Raw genomic sequence first — 20,529 nt, forward strand, 5'->3', positions numbered from 1 at the left:
TCTGGGGTCCTAGGCTGGAGAGCTGGGGGAATTGGCTGGAGCCTCTCTATTGTTGGTTCATGAGTGGCTCGTGAAAGCTTCCGTGTAACTGCAGCTGGGTGTGTCCCTGTCTGTGTGTGGCTGTGGAAGTGCAAGACCTGGAGCGGCTTACAGCTTTTCCCAGCCTCAGAGTGTGACGGAGGCCCAGATTGTTATGTGAGAAGGCTCACGGGTACCCCTGTTTCAGGTTGCACCCTGCAGAAGCCCATCATGCCCACCCAATGAACAGGCCCTATGACAGTATGAATCCATTTCCTGCTTACCATGTGCTCAGTTACTCATGGAGAGACCGTTGTTATGGCAGTGAAGTCAAGACTGCTGGGGTCTGTCTGTCATTCTCTGTGTCACTTTGACCAAGTCATGTCACCCTGTACCTCTGTCTTTTGAAGATCCTTCAAGGAAAGCTTCTACATTGTGTGATAATAGCGACTGATGAGAATTAATGATTTCTCATCCCTTAGCGAAAATCCCCAGTGCCAGCAGGAAGTGTCATTGTGACAGGTTGGATCACAGAAACCCCCTGGGAGCAGCCACCTGATGTGCCCAGACTACTTCTGCCCCCGCTTTCCTGCCCTGTCAGCTTAGGACTTCAGTGCCCTGCCTGGTTTGAGCCAGACTCACCAGCCTGCTGCTAGTGTCTGAATCACGTCCCCTGACAGCTGCAGGCTTGTCTGAAAGCAGCTCACAGAAGTGTTCCTGTCTTTAACACTCAGATGCCCCACTCCCAATAGGGTCTAAAGCCAAATAAATCCATTTTACTCATAAATTGTTCGGCCTCTATAACACTGATAGAGAGATATGCACAGTTGTTTGCTCCCCCAGGTATTAATACATACTCTGAGTTAATTAATAAGTAAAAAGGGATTTTATTAAATACAGAAAGTAGGATTTAAGTGGTTCCAAGTAGTAACAGACAGAACAAAGTAAGTCACCAAGCAAAATAAAGTAAAACACGCAAATCTATGTCTTATCAAACCGAATACAGATAATCTCACCATTAGAGATGCTTCAGTAAGTTTTTTTCTCAGACTGGACACCTTCCAGGCCTGGGCACAATTCTTTCGCCTGGTACAGCTCTTGTTCCAGTTCAGGTGGTAGCTAGGGGATTCTTCATGATGGCTCCTCCCCCTTTGTTCTGTTCCACCCCTTTATATATCTTTTGCATAAGGTGGGAATCCTTTGTCCCTCTCTGGTTCCCACCCCCTCCTTCTCAATGGAAAGACACCAGGTTAAAGATGGATTCCAGTTCAGGTGACATGATCACTTGTCACTGCAAGAGTTCATTACCCACTTGCCAGGACACACATATACAGGAAAATACCCATCTGCAGTCAATTGTCCTGGTTAATGGGAGTCATCCAGATTCCAAACCACCATTGATGGCCCACACTTTGCATAACTCCAATAGGTCCTCAGAGATATATTTCATATGTCTAGTTTCAGATACAAGAGTGGTACATTTATACAAATAGGATGATCACACTCAGTAGATCATAAGCTTTGTAATGATACCTTACAAGAGACATTTTGCATGAAGCATATTCCAGTTACATTATATTCACACTCATTAGCATATTTTTATAAAATCGTATAGACGGCAATGTCACAGTCGTGCCTCCCCGCAGTCATCTTTCTCCAGATCTGTCTGTCAACTATCTATCCATCCATCCTGGGAATTTACACAGCATTAGACCCCATGAGACCTAGGCACTATCCCTAGGTTTCTTAGTAATCAACTATAATTTTTAAATATACACAAATACACAGAGCAGCCAATTCCTCTCTGACTCAGCACAGAGCCCAGGAGTTCTCATCTCCCTTTGGGAAGGTCCCTTAATTACTGTTCACTGCTAAAGCTGGATAACAAGCCCAGAAGTTCAGACATGGAAACAGAGACATGAGCTAGAGTGTGTCTGGTCTCCAGCCTGTCTGCATCCAAATGTCGCTTCTCCCCTAGAAACTGTGCGAACCCCACTGGGATTGCACAGAGCTATGTTATAAACAGTGCACATCACTGTGTTCGGTTTCAGTGTGGGATGCTGCTGCAGATATTGGGGTGAGAGAGGGACTCGGCTACCTGAGGAATATTCCCAGGTAAGACACTTCCGTCTCAGAAATCACAGGTACCCATCTATTTCTGTTTGACAAACCAAGTACAATCTATGTATGAGATAGAGAATAGGTCTGTTTTCATTTCTGCTCTGCACAGCCATTAAACATCCCAGGGCCGCTGCCACAGGTGCTGAATTTGCTCTAATATCATGGGCCAAAATGTCCCGTTTGCTCTGCCCCTCGGTGATGGGCTCAAGCCCTACTGTGGCTTCATTTCAGTGGCACAGTGGATCCTTCAGGATGAAAGTTGTTAGTAGACATCCAATGCAAGGCCAGATTTAGTATGTTCAGACTTTCAATGTAATTGAATGTATGAGAGGGGTAGCCGTGTTAGTCTGAATCTGTAAAAAGCAACAGAGGGTCCTCTGGCACCTTTAAGACCAACAGAATTATTGGGAGCATAAGCTTTTGTGGGCAAGAACCTGAAGTCAAGTCATCTGAAGAAGTGAGGTTCTTACCCACTAAAGCTTATGCTCCCAATACTTCTTTTGGTCTTAAAGGTGCCACAGGACCCTCTAACGTAATTGAATGTTCCCTTTTCCGTGTGTTTTAAGATAGAATAAATATAAATACCTGAACTACTTTCTATATTGTTAGAATCATAGGGTTCAAAGTCAGAAGGGACCATCAGATCATCCAGTCTGACCTCCTGTATAACACAGGCCATTAATTTCACCCACTTACCCCACTATGGAGCTCCATAACTCGTGTTTGAGTAAGACCTGGTCTGCGCTAAGATTTTATATCAAGAAATCATAGAGCCATAGGGTGAGAAGGTCCTACGAGGATCAGCTAGTCTAACCCCCTGCCAAGATGCAGGATTTGTTGTGTCTAAACCACCCCAGACAGATGACTATCCAGCCTCCTGTTGAAAACCTCTAATGAAGGACTTTCCACATCCTGCCTGGGTGCCTCTTCCGTTGTTCTCCTGTTCTTATGGTTGGGAAGTTTATCTGAGATTAAATCTAAATTTGCTGTGCTGTAGTTTGACCCCATTGCTTCTTCTCCTGCTCTATGTGGCATCTTTCCTTTATTTTTACCCTCCCTTTCCAATCTAAAGATACCCGTTTCCTTCAGCCTTTGCTCCTATGGCTTGCATTCTATCCTGTGGATCGTCTTTGTCACTCGCCTCTGGATCCTTTCCAGTTTCTCTACATCCTTCCTATATATTGGACTGCAACCATCACCTTCGGCATATACAGGAAGTCAGGGGAACGTACAGTACATGCAGGAGACACCGTTCTGCCTCAGAGTTGGAAACCTTCTCCCCTACTCCATGTCAGAATCCAACACAACCGACTTCACCAACCCCTCCACCTTCATCCTGCAGGGCATTCCTGGCCTGGAGATGGCCCATGTCTGGATCTCCATCCCCTTCTGCACCATGTACATCATAGCCATCTTGGGGAACTTCACCATCCTGTTCACTGTAAAGATGGAGAGGAGCCTCCATGAGCCCATGTACTATTTCCTCTGCATGCTGGCAGTCACGGACCTGGTCGTGCATACATCCACCCTTCCCAAAATGCTGAGCATCTTCTGGTTCAATTCCAGGGAGATCAATTTCAGTGCCTGCCTCACCCAGATGTACTTCCTTCACTGCTTCTTAGTGATGGAGTCTGGAATCCTTGTGGCCATGGCTTTCGATCGCTATGTGGCCATCTGCCACCCCTTGAGACATTCCGCCATCCTGACAAACCCCGTGGTGGCCAAGATCAGCCTGGCCGTGGTGCTGCGTGGCAGCATAGTCATCCTGCCCTTTCCCTTCCTAGCGAGGCAATGGCCATATTGCAGAACCAACATTATCCCCGAGCCGTACTGCGCGCACATATCCGTGGTGAACCTTGCCTGCGCCGACACCCGTGTTAGTAGTTACTACGGCCTCTTTGTGCTAGTATGTGTGATGGATCTGGATGCGATTTTTATTGCTGTGTCCTATACCCAGATCCTCAGGGCCATCTTCAGCCTCCCCACAAAGGATGCCCATCTCAAGACTTTGGGGACTTGCAGCTCCCACCTTTTAGTCATTTTAGCCTTTTACATCCCAGGTCTCTTCATCTCCCTCATGTACCAATTTGCCCAAAATGTGCCCCTGCATTTACATGTTCTCATTGCCAACGTTTATCTCTTGATGCCCTCCATGCTTAACCCCATCATCTACGGGGTGAGGACCAAACAGATCCGGGGAAGGCTTCTCTGGATCTTTACTCATAAAGGCACTTAAAGTTTTCTCCTGGTGCTCTGGCTCTCAGATTGAGCTCTGTGCAGAGCTGGCTGGTGACATGGTGCTGGGCCCCCTTCCGTGACTCACTGACTGGACAGTCAAAGTGACATTAAATGCTTTCCTGGCCTTATTGTGCTGTGACAGTGTTGCAAGTTGAGGAATCATTCTGTGTACAACTCATTCTCTCATAGGATGTCCAGATTTCTAATTGCTGATAACTGGACCTCTGAGTCCTCACGCCCTGCCCTTCCTATTTCCAAAGGCCCTGCCCCCGCCCTACATCTTTGCACAAGGCTGCTTCCACTGTCCCACCTCCCAGAGGCCCCACTCCCTTTGTTACCCAAGGTTCTTTCAACCCAAAGCTCTTGGTATCTTTACTGTATGCGAGGAGGTGTCAGGAAATAAATCGGGGAGACACAGCCGTCCGACCGATAGATGGCTGGCACAAACAGGACAACACAAGAGTGCTTTAACTTAAACCTAATTATAATTACCAATGCTGAGGGTGGTTTTCAAGTGACACAGCGGCAGGCTTCCAGTGGCCAAATCTTCCGTCTGCCGGTGGGGACCGCAAGATGTATCCAGAGGGAGAGTCCAAAAGAGTCCCCAGACGAGTCCAATTATCTCAATCTTTTCCCCTTATTTATACATTAGTAATAGAATGACATGTCCCGTAAAGAAACCTTGTTAAGTAAAAAGAAGAACAGGAGTACTTGTGGCACCTTAGAGACTAACAAATTTATTAGAGCATAAGCTTTCGTGGACTACAGCCCACTTCTTCGGATGCATATAGAATGGAACATATATTGAGGAGATATATATACACACATACAGAGAGCATAAACAGGTGGGAGTTGTCTTACCAAGTCTGAGAGGCCAATTAATTAAGAGAAAAAAAACTTTTGAAGTGATAATCAAGCTAGCCGAGTACAGACAGTTTGATAATAAGTGTGAGAGTACTTACAAGGGGAGATAGAGTCAATGTTTGTAATGGCTCAGCCATTCCCAGTCCTTATTCAAACCGGAGTTGATTGTGTCTAGTTTGCATATCAATTCTAGCTCACCAGTCTCTCTTTGGAGTCTGTTTTTGAAGTTTTTCTGTTGTAATATAGCCACCCGCAGGTCTGTCACTGAATGACCAGACAGGTTAAAGTGTTCTCCCACTGGTTTTTGAGTATTTTGATTCCTGATGTCAGATTTGTGTCCATTAATTCTTTTGCGTAGAGACTGTCCGGTTTGGCCAATGTACATGGCAGAGGGGCATTGCTGGCACATGATGGCATATATCACATTGGTAGATGTGCAGGTGAACGAGCCCCTGATGGTATGGCTGATGTGATTAGGTCCTATGATGATGTCACTTGAATAGATATGTGGACAGAGTTGGCATCGGGGTTTGTTACCAGGATAGGTTCCTGGGTTAGTGGTTTTGTTCAGTGATGTGTGGTTGCTGGTGAGTATTTGCTTTAGGTTGGGGGGTTGTCTGTAAGCGAGGACAGGTCTGTCTCCCAAGATCTGTGAGAGTAAAGGATCATCTTTCAGGATAGGTTGTAGATCTCTGATGATGCGCTGGAGAGGTTTTAGTTGGGGGCTGAAGGTGACAGCTAGTGGTGTTCTGTTATTTTCTTTGTTGGGCCTGTCTTGTAGGAGGTGACTTCTGGGTACTCGTCTGGCTCTGTCAATCTGTTTTTTCACTTCAGCAGGTGGGTATTGTAGTTTTAAGAATGCTTGATAGAGATCTTGTAGGTGCTTGTCTCTATCCGAGGGATTGGAGCAAATGCGGTTATATCTTAGAGCTTGGCTGTAGACAATGGATCGTGTGGTGTGTCCTGGATGGAAGCTGGAGGCATGTAGGTAAGTGTAGCGGTCAGTAGGTTTCCGGTATAGAGTGGTATTGATGTGACCATCGCTTATTAGCACAGTAGTGTCCAGGAAATGGACCGCTTGTGTGGATTGATCTAGGCTGAGGTTGATGGTGGGATGGAAATTATTGAAATCATGGTGAAATTCCTCAAGGGCTTCTTTTCCATGGGTCCAGATGATGAAGATGTCATCAATGTAGCGCAAGTAGAGTAGGGGCGTTAGGGGACGAGAGCTAAGGAAGCGTTGTTCTAAGTCAGCCATAAAAATGTTGGCATATTGTGGGGCCATGCGGGTACCCATAGCAGTGCCGCTGACTTGAAGGTATATATTGTCCCCAAATGTGAAATAGTTGTGGGTGAGGACAAAATCACAAAGTTCAGCCACCAGGTTAGCTGTGACATTATCAGGGATACTGTTCCTGATAGCTTGTAGTCCATCTTTGTGTGGAATATTGGTGTAGAGGGCTTCTACGTCCATAGTGGCCAGGATGGTGTTTTCTGGAAGATCACCGATGGATTTTAGTTTCCTCAGGAAGTCAGTGGTATCTCGAAGATAGCTGGGAGTGCTGGTAGCGTAGGGTCTGAGTTAATGGACACAAATCTGACATCAGGAATCAAAATACTCAAAAACCAGTGGGAGAACACTTTAACCTGTCTGGTCATTCAGTGACAGACCTGTGGGTGGCTATATTACAACAGAAAAACTTCAAAAACAGACTCCAAAGAGAGACTGGTGAGCTAGAATTGATATGCAAACTAGACACAATCAACTCCGGTTTGAATAAGGACTGGGAATGGCTGAGCCATTACAAACATTGACTCTATCTCCCCTTGTAAGTACTCTCACACTTATTATCAAACTGTCTGTACTCGGCTAGCTTGATTATCACTTCAAAAGTTTTTTTTCTCTTCATTAATTGGCCTCTCAGACTTGGTAAGACAACTCCCACCTGTTTATGCTCTCTGTATGTGTGTATATATATCTCCTCAATATATGTTCCATTCTATATGCATCCGAAGAAGTGGGCTGTAGTCCACGAAAGCTTATGCTCTAATAAATTTGTTAGTCTCTAAGGTGCCACAAGTACTCCTGTTCTTCTTTTTGCGGATACAGACTAACACGGCTGCTTCTCTGAAACTTGTTAAGTAAGCAGTTTCAAGCAAGAGGTTCCTTCTGATTATTGATTAACCAGGTGTGAGTTTTCCAGAGTCTGCATCTCTGAGACCCTGTAATCGGTCCTACCCGGGGCTCGACCCTTCCGGGCTGGAGGGGAGCCACACCGACTCACTACTATGGGGACAAGCAGTCAGTTAGTCCCGAAGCTCTGGCTCTCTGGTGCAGGGTGGAGCAAAGCCGGCAGTTAGCTCAGGGCTCAGGCCCTCCGTTGCAGGGGGCTGAGCGAGCAGATAGTTCAGAGCCCAGGCCCTGGATCAGGGCGGGGCAAACACAGTTTAGCTCAGGCCCTTGTTTGCAGGGGGCTGAGCGAGCAAATAGTTCAGAGCCCAGGCCCTGGATCAGGGCGGGGCAAACACAGTTTAGCTCAGGCCCTTGTTTGCAGGGGGCTGAGCGAGCTAGCAGTTCAGGAGCCCAGGCCCTGGATCAGGGAGGGGCAAACACAGTTAAGCTCAGGCCCTTGTTTGCAGGGGGCTGAGCGAGCAAGCAGTTCAGGAGCCCAGGCCCTGGATCAGGGCGGGGCAAACACAGTTAAGCTCAGGCCCTTGTTTGCAGGGGGCTGAGCGAGCAAATAGTTCAGAGCCCAGGCCCTGGATCAGGTCGGGGCAAACACAGTTTAGCTCAGGCCCTTGTTTGCAGGGGCTGAGCGAGCAAATAGTTCAGAAGCCCAGACCCTGGATCAGGGCGGGGCAAACGCAGTTTAGATCAGGCCCTTGTTTGCAGGCCCTTTCCACGGCACCCAAAACCCCCTCCCCTCCTGCCTTGGTCTAGCCGAGATTGCTGAATGATCAATTTACAGCTTGCTGACTAGGTTGCTTTTTAACCATAAGCCATAGTGGTTTTAGACACTTTACTGGTTTGCCAAAGTGTCCCCGTACACCTTCTCCATCTCTTCCTTCAGTGCCCCGCCTCAGCTCTGCTATTTCCCCCAAAGCCCCACCCTTGTTACTCGCTCCCCTCCTCTCCAACCCCAAGCACTTGCTGGATCATCTCCACCTTCCTCCCCGCTCCCAATCTTGGCTCCCTCTGCTCTGGGGCTGGGACTGGATCTGCCGTAGCCTGGCAAGGAACTGGCAGTGAGGACGCAGCACTGGGACCCACCGGTCAATCCGCAGTGGAGAGGGAATAGGGTGACCAGATGTCCCAATTTTATAGGGACAGTCCCGATTTTGGCGGCTTTTTCTTATATTACCTATTACCCCCCAACCCCATCTCGATTTTTCACACTTGCTATCTGGTCATCCTAAGAGGGAAGCCAGAAAACCGTATAAAATCAGCTTAGTGCTGGAAGCAGGGCTGTGAGGAAGTCAGCGGAGATTGTGAATCACACAGCTTGTGGGCCCTAAAGCTCAGATGCAACGTCCTGAGGGAAGACACCATTGTGTGGCTTATTTCCTTAGCTTTCAGCAATGGTCTCAAGTTGCACTGAGGGAGGTCTAGGTAGGATATAAGGAAACACAGCAGTGGAATGGGTTACCGAGGGAGGTCATGGAATCTCCATCCTTGTAGGTTTTTTTAAAGCCTTCACAAAGCCCTGGCTGGGATGATTTAGTTGGGAATTGGTCCTGCTTTGAGCAGGGGGTTGGACTAGATACCTCCTGAGGTCCCTTCCAACCCTGAGATTCTATGATTCTATGATTTGTTACTCCCAGCTGGGGGCCTGTAGGAGGCTGGGTCCCAGCAATGGGGATGGACTGGGAGCCCTTTGCCTTGAGCCAGGCCTCGGGGGCAGGGAAGGGATCATGTGTGAATGTAGGAGGATAACAGCTGAGAGAGGCGGAAGGATCAGCCCCTGTGTTAGCTGGGAAGGTGGGATGCTGGGTAGAGTCCAAGGTGGCTTCAGTAACTCAGAGGGAGGGAGATAAAAGGCACAGCTACCATTAGCTGGGTATTTAAACGCGTGCAGGGCACCTTATCTGGAACTACAGGGCAGCCATTGCCCAGGGGCTGAAGCTGAACAGTGAAGCTCAGTCTAACATACGCTTTGTATGACACTTTTGGTCACTACATCTGAAAGAGCTTTAGCTCAGCTGCAAGGCAGCATTATCCCCATGTCATGGAGCCGAGCAGCAGTTCAGTGATTTACCCAAGGCCACACAATGAGTTGGTGGCAGAGCTGAGAATAGACATCCAATCAATTGGCAGCAACCGTCAAAAAAGGGAACCAAGTATTGGGAATCATAGAATATCAGGGTTGGAAGGGACCTCAAGAGGTCATCTAGTCCAACCCCCTGCTCAAAGCAGGAGCAATTCCCAACTAAATCATCCCAGCCAGGGCTTTGTCAAGCTGGGCCTTAAAAACCTCCAAGGAAGGAGACTCCACCACCTCCCTAGGTAACGCATTCCAGTGTTTCACCACCCTCCTAGTGAAATAGTTTTTCCTAATATCCAACCTGGACCTCCCCCACTGCAACTTGAGACCATTGCTCCTTGTTCAGTCATCTGCCACCACTGAGAACAGCCGAGCTCCATCCTCTTTGGAACCCCCCTTCAGGTAGTTGAAGGCTGCTATCAAATCCCCCCTCATTCTTCTCTTCTGGAGACTAAACAATCCCAGTTCCCTCAGCCTCTCCTCATAAGTCATGTGCTCCAGACCCCTAATCATTTTTGTTGCCCTCCGTTGGACTCTTTCCAATTTTTCCACATCCTTCCTGTAGTGTGGGGCCCAAAACTGGACACAGTATTCCAGATGAGGCCTCACCAATGTCGAATAAAGGGGAATGATCACGTTCCTCGATGTGCTGGCAATGCCCCTACTTATACAGCCCAAAATGCCGTTAGCCTTCTTGGCAACAAGGGCACACTGTTGACTCATATCCAGCTTCTCGTCCACTGTGACCCCTAGGTCCTTTTCTGCAGAACTGCTACCTAGCCATTCAGTCCCTAGTCTGTAGCACTGCATGGGATTCTTCCGTCCTAAGTGCAGGACTCTGCACTTGTCCTTGTTGAACCTCATCAGGTTTCTTTTGGCCCAATCCTCTAATTTGTCTAGGACCCTCTGTAACCGATCCCTACCCTCTAGTATATCTACCACGCCTCCTAGTTTAGTGTCATCTGCAAACTTGCTGAGAGTGCAGTCCACACCATCCTCCAGAATCATTAAGAAGGGGATAGATAATGAAAAGGAAAATATCATAACATCATGACTGGTGTGGAGAAAGTGTATACAGAGTGTTATTTGCGCCTTCTCATGAAATGAATAGGCAGCTGGTTTAAAACGAATAAAAGGGAGCATTTCTACACACAATGCACAGTCACCAGAGGATGTTGGGAAGGTCACAACTGTAACAGCCTTTCTCCCACCAACTCCTGGTGGAACCAGATCCAACCCCTCGGATCTAAAAACAAGGAAAAATCATTCAGGTTATTAAAAAAGGCTTTTAATTACAGAAAAGAAAGGTAAAAGAAAACTCTCTGGGAGAGATTAGTATACCAGCTATTCTCACAGACAACAGATTCCAAACACAGAGGATGCTCCCCTGGGCAAAAACTTACATGAAAAATACCCAAATACCGAATTTGACTATTCCTCCAATTGCACAAGACAGGTTACAAAGAAATAAACATCAATCTATTTATTTCCTTCACTAATACTCACTACCTAATAAGAGGCTGAATTCTGGAGCTTTCCCACTCCGATTTAAAATCCCGTTTTCAAGGCCTGGGTCTGTTTGCTTTAACGATCCTGTGCCCAGAAAGAGAGAAACTGGAAACAGATTACACCCAAGGGGGAGCTCTGGCAAAAGTGTGCTGAACCAATTGGAGTATCTGGGGAAGCTGAACCACGTTAAGGTGAAGAGAACAGCTTGTGGACCTCTTCACACAGGTTTGGGATCACCCAGCCTCATTCCACTTCCAGTCACAGTACCCTAGTGTCCATGGAGCAGCTCAGGTTTGCTGTCATAGCCCCGCTCAAGCTCCCATGGCTCGATGCCCATCAGAAGACTGTGTTTGGGTCCCACACACTGGACCCATGTGATGTTGAGTCAGAGCAGCGTTCAGGCCCTGCCTCTGGCTCTGGGTTTCTCGGCCCACTCTCAGGGTTCAGCTTCCATTCTAGCATCTCCCTCTGGGAGTGGGGAGCCGCACACCAAGCGCCAAGGCACCGAGGCTAGTTCCTTTGCTCTGTACCTCGGCAGGCTTTTCTCCTACGGTGCAGAGTAGACTGCAGTTAGGGTGTGACCAGACGTCCCGATTTTATCGGGACTGTCCCGATATTTCCTTGTTTGTCCCGCGTCCCGACCGACGTGCGGTCGGGACACTGGACAAACAAGGAAATGCGCCGGAGCCTGGAGCCCGGAAGTGCTTGCGCCCCCGCCCCCCCGGCCTGACTCTGCCCCCTCCTCCCCCGATTGGCTCCCTCCCCGAATCCCCGCCTCTTCCACGGGCTCACCATTCCCCCTCCCTCCGCAAGCGCTGGAGGGAGGCCCGGGAGACTCAGGGGAAGCGAGACTCAGGGGAAGCGCGGGCCTGGGGTAAGTAAGAGTCCGGCCTGGCCCCGAGCAGGCAGGACTCAGTTGGGTGGTAGGGAGAGAAGGGGGGCGGCCCGGGGGGCCAGGCGGCGGCTGTTCTCCCCCCCGGGCAGCGGGACTCAGGAGCAGCCGCTGCTGCAGCTCCCACTGCTGCGGGGGGAGGAAGCGGCCATGGCGCTCCGCGGCTGCGGCTCTGGTGCCCCCGAACCCCCCGAGCCGGGGCCTGCTGCGGGGACCCAGCAGCGCGTACGGTACCCGAGCGGGACGGGGGGGCTGGGGCCTGCTGCCCCCACTCCGGGGCTGCCGCGGGATAGCACCAGCTGGGCAGCAGCCCAGAGGCGCCTGGCCAGGGGCTGGGCGCAGCGTGCGCGCTGCTGGGTCCCCGCAGCAGGCCCTGGCTCGGGGGGTTCGGGGGCGCCGGAACCGCAGCCGCCAAGCGCCATCGGCCGCTTCCTCCCCCCGCGGCAGTGGGAGCTGCAGCAGCGGCTGCTCCCGAGTCCCGCTGGCCGGGGGTGAGAACAGCCGCTGCCTGGCCCTGCGGGCCACCCCCCTCCTCGCCCTACCACCCGACTGAGTCCTGCCTGCAAGGGACCAGGCCGGACTCTTACTCACCCCGGCCCCGCGCTTCCCCTGAGTCTCGCTTCCCCTGAGTCTCCCGGGCCTCCCTCCAGCGCTTGCGGAGGAAGGTTTCCCCCCCCCCCCCCCGCCACGCCCCCCCTGCCGCCGCGTCACACCCCCCCCCACGTCCCGATATTTGACTTGGGAGATCTGGTCACCCTAACTGCCGTCTTTTTCAGGACATGTAATTATGTCTTATATAAAAATATATATTTAGACTTCAGAGAGCTCCAGTTCTGTAGATATATTGCTGTGACACTCTGTACCCCCAAAGCAAAACCCTGCACCCCACATTCACCACTGTTATCTAGTTGCAACAAATCTTGTACAAAATATGTCATGTGAGGTATCTATGGAAAAGCTGTGGTTTGCTGAATGTGATTATCCTATTTGTGTGTCTGTATCAGTTTTGCCTCTGAAGTAACAAATATTGACAATCTACCTGTATTTCAAATCTATTTCCTCCTGTGATAACTCCCACAAAGTAGTTAACATCCAGGCTAAGGAGCACATTGTGAATGGATATTCAACTTGATGGCTCATCATGAACATAATAGGCCATGTTAGAAGCTTATCCCCATCTGTAGCCAAAATATGGGTAATGGCCCCTGCTATGACTCATTGAAGCATGTGAGGTCATGTGACCAGCTCATGTGACACTGGGCTCTATTCTGTGCCTGAACTTTTCCACTAATTGTGCTGGGGGCTTTTGCTTGGAAAAATGAATTTCCCTCCACATGGCAGCAGCTGTAATGGGGAAAGCGACATTGTCACTTGTCCTCACTCCCCCCACAACTCAACAGCCGGAACCACCTTAGGAATAAGGACTGAACTGGGGCTGTGGTCCCAAACTGAAGGGGTTTCTAGCCTGTGTATGAAAGATGGGGGAACTGTTTGTCCCATCAGGATGAGACACTCCTTGATTGAAATCCTGTCTAGCGTATAGAATTTAGATTGTGATTTTGTTTATTTCTTAAATAACCAACTTTGATCTGTTCTCTATAACTTATAACGACTTAAAATCATTTTTTCTGTACTTAGTACATCTGCTTTCTATTTATTTACCTAAAACCGTGTGCTGGTTGAAGTATAAAGGGAAATCTGCTCAGGAACAGGGGCTGGTGCATTGTCCTCTCCACACTGAGGGAAGGGGGCAGGGCAAGAAACTTTCACTGGTCAGTTTTCTGACAAGGACAAGACAGTGCAGCTCTGGGGTCATAGGCTGGGGAGCTGGGGGAACTGGCTGGAGCCTCTCTATTGTTGGTTCATGAGTGGCTAGTGAAAGCTTTCATGTAACTGCAGGTGGGTGCGTCCCTGTCTGTGTGTGAGTGTGTAAGTGCAAGACCTCACAGAGTGAGAGGGGGCCCAGTTTGGTATGTGAGAGGGGTCACAGGAACCCCTCTTTAAGGTTGCACACTGCAGAAGTCCATCACATCCAGCAATGAAGAGGCCCTATGACAGTATGACTCCATTTCCCTCTTATCATAGTCTCAGTTACCGATGAAGAGACCGTTGTTATGGCAGGCACGTCAGGACTCCTGGTTTCTTTCTGTCATTCTCTGTGTGTCTTTGGCCAAGTCATGTCTCCCTGTACCTCAGTTTACCTATGGATAATATGGGGATGTGTTCATAGTGACTTTCCTTTGCTAAGTCTTTTGAAGATCCTTCACTGAAAGGTTCTACGTGGTATGATAATACTTACTGATGATAATTACATTTCTCTGATCCCTTAGCGAAAATCCCATGTGCCTCCGGAAAGTGTTCGTGTCTCCCCTCAGTCATCTTTCTCCAGATCAGTCTGTCTACTATCTACCCATCCATCCTGGCCATTAACACAGCATCAGATCCTCTGAGACCTAGGCACTATCCCTAGCTTTCTTAGTAATCAGCTATAATTTTTAAATATACACAAATACACAGAGCAGCCAATTCCTCTCTGACTCAGTGGAGACCCCAGGAGTTCTCATCTCCCTTTGGGAAGGTCCCTTAATTACTGTTTGCTACTAAAGCTGGATAAAAAACACATTAGTGCAGACAAAGAAACAGAGACATGAGCTCGAGTGTGTCTGGTCTCCAGCCTGTCTGCATCCAGATGCCGCTTCTTCCCTAGAGGCTGAGCGAACCCCACTGGGATTACACAGAGATATATTATAAACAGTGCACATCCTTGTGTGAGCTCTCGGCGTGGGTTGCTGCTGCAGATACTGGGGTGAGAGAGGTGTGGGGCACGGCTACCTGAGGGATATTCCCAGTGAAGAGGCTTCCATCTCAGAAATCACAGGTACCCATCTCTTTCTATTTGACAAACCAAGGGCAACGTATGCATGATGGGATAGAGAATAGATCTGTTTTAATTTCCGCTCCGCATAGCCACTAAACATCCCAGGGCTGAATTTGCTCTAGTTTCTTTGTTGTGCACCTCTGTGATGGGCTCCAGCACTAAGGTGGTTGCATTTCAGTGGCACAATGGATCCTTCAGGATGAAAGTTTTTAGAAGACGTCCAGGACAAGGCCAGATTCAGACGCTGTAAGCCGTAGTTTGCTCATAAGAACGGCCATACCGCGTCAGACCAAAGGTCCACCTAGCCCAGTATCCTGTCTACCGACAGTGGCCAATGCCAGGTGCCCCAGAGGTAGTGGACCTAACAGGCAATGATCAAGTGATCTCTCTCCTGCCAGGCATCTCCATCCTCTGACAAACAGAGGCTAGGGACACCATTCCTTACCCTTCCTGGCTAATAGCCATTAATGGACTTAACCTCCATGAATTTATCCAGTTCTCTTTTAAATGCTGTTATAGTCCTAGCCTTCCAACCTCCTCAGATAAGGAGTTCCACAAGTTGACTGTGCGCTGCATGAAGAAGAACTTCCTTGTATTTGTTTTAAATTTGCTGCCCATTAATTTCATATGGTGACCCCTAGTTCTTGTATTATGGGAATAAGTAAATAACTTTTCCTTATCCACTTTCTCCACATCACTCATGATTTTATATAGCTCTATCATATCCCCCCTTAGTCTCCTCTTTTCCAAGCTGAAGAGTCCTAGCCTCTTTAATCTCTCCTCATATGGGACCCGTTGCAAACCCGTAATCATTTTAATTGCCCTTTTCTGAACCTTTTCTAGTGCCAGTATATCTTTTCTGAGATGAGGAGACAACATCTGTACGCAGTATTCAAGATGGGGGCATACCATCGATTTATATAAGGGCAATAATATATTCTCAGTCTTATTCTCTATCCCCTTTTTAATGATCCCTAACATCCTGTTTGCTTTTTTTGACCGCCTCTGCACACTGCATGGACATCTTCAGAGAACTATCCATGATGATTCCAAACTCTTTTTCCTGACTTGTTGTAGCTAAATTAGGCCCCATCATATTGTATGTATAGTTGGGGTTATTTTTTCCAATGATTCATTACTTTACATTTATCCACATTAAATTTCTTTTGCCATTTTGTTGCCCAATCACTTAGTTTTGTGAGATCTTTTTGAAGTTCGTCACAGTCTGCTTTGGTCTTAACTATCTTGAGCAGTTGAGTATCATCTGCAAACTTTGCCACCTCATTGTTTACCCCTTTCTCCAGATCATTTATGAATAAGTTGAATAGGATTGGTCCGAGGACTGACCTTTGGGGAACACCACTAGTTACCCCTCTCCATTCTGTTACCATTAATTCCTACCCTTTGTTCCCTGTCTTTTAACCAGTTATCAATCCATTAAAGGACCTTCCATTTTACCCCATGACAGCTTAATTTACGGAAGACCCTTTGGTGAAGGACCTTGTCAAAGGCTTTCGGGAAATCTAAGTACACTATGCCCACTGGATCCCCCTTGTCCACATGTTTGTTGACCAATTCAAAGAGCTCTAATAGATATTAAGAAATGATTTCTCTTTACAGAAAACATGTTGACTATTGCTCATCATTTTGTGTTTTTCTATGTGGCTGACAATTCTATTCTTAACTATTTTTTCGACTAATTTGCTCGATACTGCCATTAGTTAATGGTCTGTAATTGATGAGATCACCTCTAAAGCCATTTTAAATTATTGGCGTTACATTAGCTAACTTCCAGTCATTGGGTAAAGAAGCCGATTTAAAGGACAGGTTACAAACCTTATGTAATAGTTCCACAACTTCACATTTGAGTTCCTTCAGAACTCTTGGGTGAATGCCATCTGGTCCCGGTGACTTGTTAATGTTAACTTTATCAATTAATTCCAAAACCTCCTCTAGTGACACTTCAATCTGTGACAGTTCCTCAGATTTGTCACCTACAAAAGCCGGCTCAGATTTGGGAATCTCCCTAACATCCTCAGCCGTGAAGACTGAAGCAAAGAATCCATTTAGTTTCTCCGCAATGACTTTATCGTCTTTACGTGCTCCTTTTGTATCTTGATCATCAAGGGGCCCACTGGTTGTTTAGGAGGCTTCCTGCTTCTGATGTACTTAAAAAACATTTTGTTATTACTTTTGGAGTTTTTGGCTAGCCATTCTTCAAACTCCTCTTTTGCTTTTCTTATTACATTCTTGCAATTAATTTGGCAGTGTTCCTATTTGCCTCACTAGGATTTGACTTCCACTTTTTAAAGGTAGTCTTTTTATCTCTCACTGCTTCTTTTACACGGTTATTAAGCCACGGTGGCTCTTTTTTAGTTCTTTTACTATGTTTCTTAATATGGGGTATTGTCAAGGCTGTATCCCCACTTTGAACTTTAGGGTACAAATGTAGGGGCCTGCATGAAAACTTCTAAGCTTAACTACCAGCTTAGCTCTGGTCCCGCTGCCACCATTTCCCAATGGATTCCCTCCCTGGGAAGCCTTGAGAAACCTTCACCAATTCCCTGGTGAATACAGATCCAAACCCCTTGGATCTTAAAACAAGGAGAAATTAACCATTCCCCTCCTTCCTCCAACTCCTGGTGAATCAAGATCCAAACCCCTTGGAACTTAAAACAAGGAAAAATCAATCAGGTTCCAAAATAAGGCTTTTAATTAAAGAAAAAGGTAAAAATCATCTCTGTAAAATCAGTATGGAAATTAACCTTACAGGGTAATCAAACTTAAAGAGCTCAGAGGACTCCCCTCTAGTCTTAGGTTCAAAGTACAGCAAACAAAGATAAACACTCTAGTAAAAGGTACATTTACAAGTTGAGAAAACAAAGGAAAACTAACACGCCTTGCCTGGCTATTTACTTACAAGTTTGAAATAGGAAAGACTTGTTTAGAAAGATGTGGAGAACCTGGATTGATGTCTGGTCCCTCTCAGTCCCGAGAGCGAACACACTCCCAAACAAAGAACACAAACGAAAGGATTCCCCCCCCCCCCAAGATTTGAAAGTATCTTGTCCCCTTATTGGTCCTTTAGGTCAGATGCCAGCCAGGTTACCTGAGCTTCTTAACCCTTTACAGGGAAAAGGATTTTGGAGTCTCTGGCCAGGAGGGATTTTATAGTACTGTACACAGGGCAGCTATTACCCTTCCCTTTATAGTTATGACAGGTATACATTGAAATTGGGCCTCTCTTACGGTGTCTTTAAAAAGTGCCCAGGCAGCTTGCAGGGATTTCACTTTAGTCACTGTACTTTTTAACTTCTGTTTAACTAACCCCCTCAGTTCTGCATAGTTCCCCCTTTTGAAATGAAATGCCACAGTGTTGTGCTATTGAGATGTTCTTCCCACCACAGGGATGTTGAATGCTATTGTATTATGGTCACTATTTCCAAGCGGTCCTGTTATAGTTACCTCTTGGACCAGCCCCTGTGCTCCACTCAGGACTAAATCTAGAGTTGCCTCTCCCCTTGTGGGTTCCCATACCAGCTGCTCCATGAAGCAGTCATTTCAAGTATTGAGAAATTTTATCTCTGCATTTCGTCCTGAAGTGAAATGTTCCCAGTCAATATGGGGATAATTGAAATTCCCCGCTATTATTGAGTTCTTAATTTTGATAGCCTCTCTAATTTCCCTTAGCTTTTCATCATCACTATCACTGTCCTGGTCAGTAATTTGTTAGTCTCTAAGGTGCCACAAGTCCTCCTGTTCTTCTTTTTGCGGATACAGACTAACACGGCTGCTACTCTGAAACTGTCCTGGTCAGGTGGTCGATAATAGATCCCTAATGTTATATTCTTATAAGAGCATGAAATTTCTATCCATAGAGATTCTATGGAACATGAGGATTTACTTAAGATTTTTACTTCATTTGATTCTACATTTTCTTTCACATATAGTGCCACTCCCCTCCACGCACAACCTGTTCTGTCCTTCCGATATATTTTGTACCCCGGAATGATTGTGTCCCATTGATTGTACTCAGTCCACCAGGTTTCTGTGATGCCTATTATATCAATATCCTCCTTTAACGGAGGCACTCTAGTTCACCCATCTTATTATTTAGACTTCTAGCATTTGTGTACAAGCACTTGAAAAACTTGTCACTGTTTATTTGTCTGCCCTTTTCTGATGTATCAGGTTCTTTTTTATGTGAAAGTTTCTCATCTGATCTGGCCCTTACATTATCCCCTTCCATGCTCAGGCCCACTGAAGCACTATGGCGGCCCCGCTGTCGTGTTTTAAGTGTAGACAAGCCCTCAAGCAGATCATCCAGAAAAACATCCAGTCTGGAGTAAGAACTGAGTAAGAACTGCGTTGCAGGGTGGGGCGTGGGTGTTACCAGACTTTATCTGCTGAAAAGCATGGAGGTGCAAGGGCTCCTCACTAGCAGAAATATGAAAATTTTTCAACATGGCCAAGACATCTTCTCCCCTAGCTTCATGCTAGAAGTCGGCTGAACTGTTATGCCTCAAATTTTCAAAATTTAATTCCAGCGGAAGTAGACACCCAGCGTGGGAAATTTCAGGTTCATGTCTGGCAAACTTATACGCAACTGAAAATGAAGTGTTGTAATTGAAGGTGTCAGACAGACTTAACTATGCCATTAAAAATATGGAGGAACATTGCCACATAGATCAGGAGGCCATGCGTTCAAACTACAGCATAGCAGATTTAGATTTAGATTTAATCACAGATAAACTGCTCAAATGTAAGAAGAGAAGGACAATGTAACAGACCTCCAGGGGGTTAGAGTAGCTGATCCTTGCAGCCCCCTTCTAACCCTGTCACTCTTTGATTCCATGATATAAAATCCTAGTGTAGACCATTACTGAAACACAAGTTATGGAGCTCAATACTGGAGTAACTGGTTGAAATTTCATGGCTTGTGTAATACAGAAGGCCAATCCATTTGTGAATCCCATTTAGCTAAGCTCTTTGCTCCAATAATGTTTGTGGCAAGGAGTGGCATATCCATAGGCCAAATATGGACTATGTAAACAGTTTTCTTTTATCAATTTTATATCTTCAGAATTTCAATGTAATTGAACATTCTCCTGTTCGTGTGTTATGAGGCAGAATAAATATTCTGACGGGTTGATCACAGAAACCCCCTTGGGAACTGCCAACTGATGTGCAATATTCATAACTTCGATTACAAAAATGATACATGCATACAAATAGGATTAATAGATTCAGTAGATCATAACCTCTACAGACATATGTTACATGGCATGTGTAGCATAAAACATAACCCAGTTATGTCACATATATACACATTCATAAGCATATTTCCATAAAATCTTAACTACTTTCTATAACAATAGATTCATAGGGTTCAAAATCAGAAGGAACCATCAGATCATCCAGTCTGTATTACACAAGGCATTAAATTTCACCCAGTTACCCCACTATTGAGCTCCATAACTTGTATTTGGGTAAGACCTGGCCTACATTAGTATTTTATATCATGGAATCAAAGAGTGACAGGGTTAGAAAGGGTCTGCAAGGATCAGCTAGTCTAACCCCCTGCCACGATGCAGGATTTTTGTGTCTAAACCATCAAAGACAGATGACTATCCAGCCTCCTGTTGAAAAAGTCAAGTGAAGGACTTTCCACAACCTGCCTGGGCCTCTGTTCCATCGTCCTCCTGTTTGTACAGTTGGGAAGTTTATCAGACATTAAATCTAAATCT

At 46.7% G+C, this 20,529-nt stretch overlaps 1 protein-coding gene across 1 annotated transcript; it reads left to right on the forward strand.

Annotated features, from left to right (window-relative positions):
• The first annotated feature begins 3,376 nt into the window (after positions 1-3,376).
• On the forward strand, positions 3,377-4,375 carry LOC135972418 (olfactory receptor 52M1-like). Its single transcript, XM_065550423.1, has one exon. It carries the CDS (start codon positions 3,377-3,379, stop codon positions 4,373-4,375), a length of 999 nt encoding a protein of 332 aa, XP_065406495.1.
• The last annotated feature ends 16,154 nt before the right edge of the window (positions 4,376-20,529 follow it).

Source organism: Chrysemys picta, chromosome 1 (assembly GCF_011386835.1).
Source record: "Chrysemys picta bellii isolate R12L10 chromosome 1, ASM1138683v2, whole genome shotgun sequence".
NCBI lineage: Eukaryota > Metazoa > Chordata > Testudines > Emydidae > Chrysemys > Chrysemys picta.

Coding starts and splice junctions, on each gene's coding strand:
- LOC135972418 (XM_065550423.1), top strand. CDS start 3,377: ATGCAGGAGACACCGTTCTGCCTCAGAGTTGGAAACCTTCTCCCCTAC.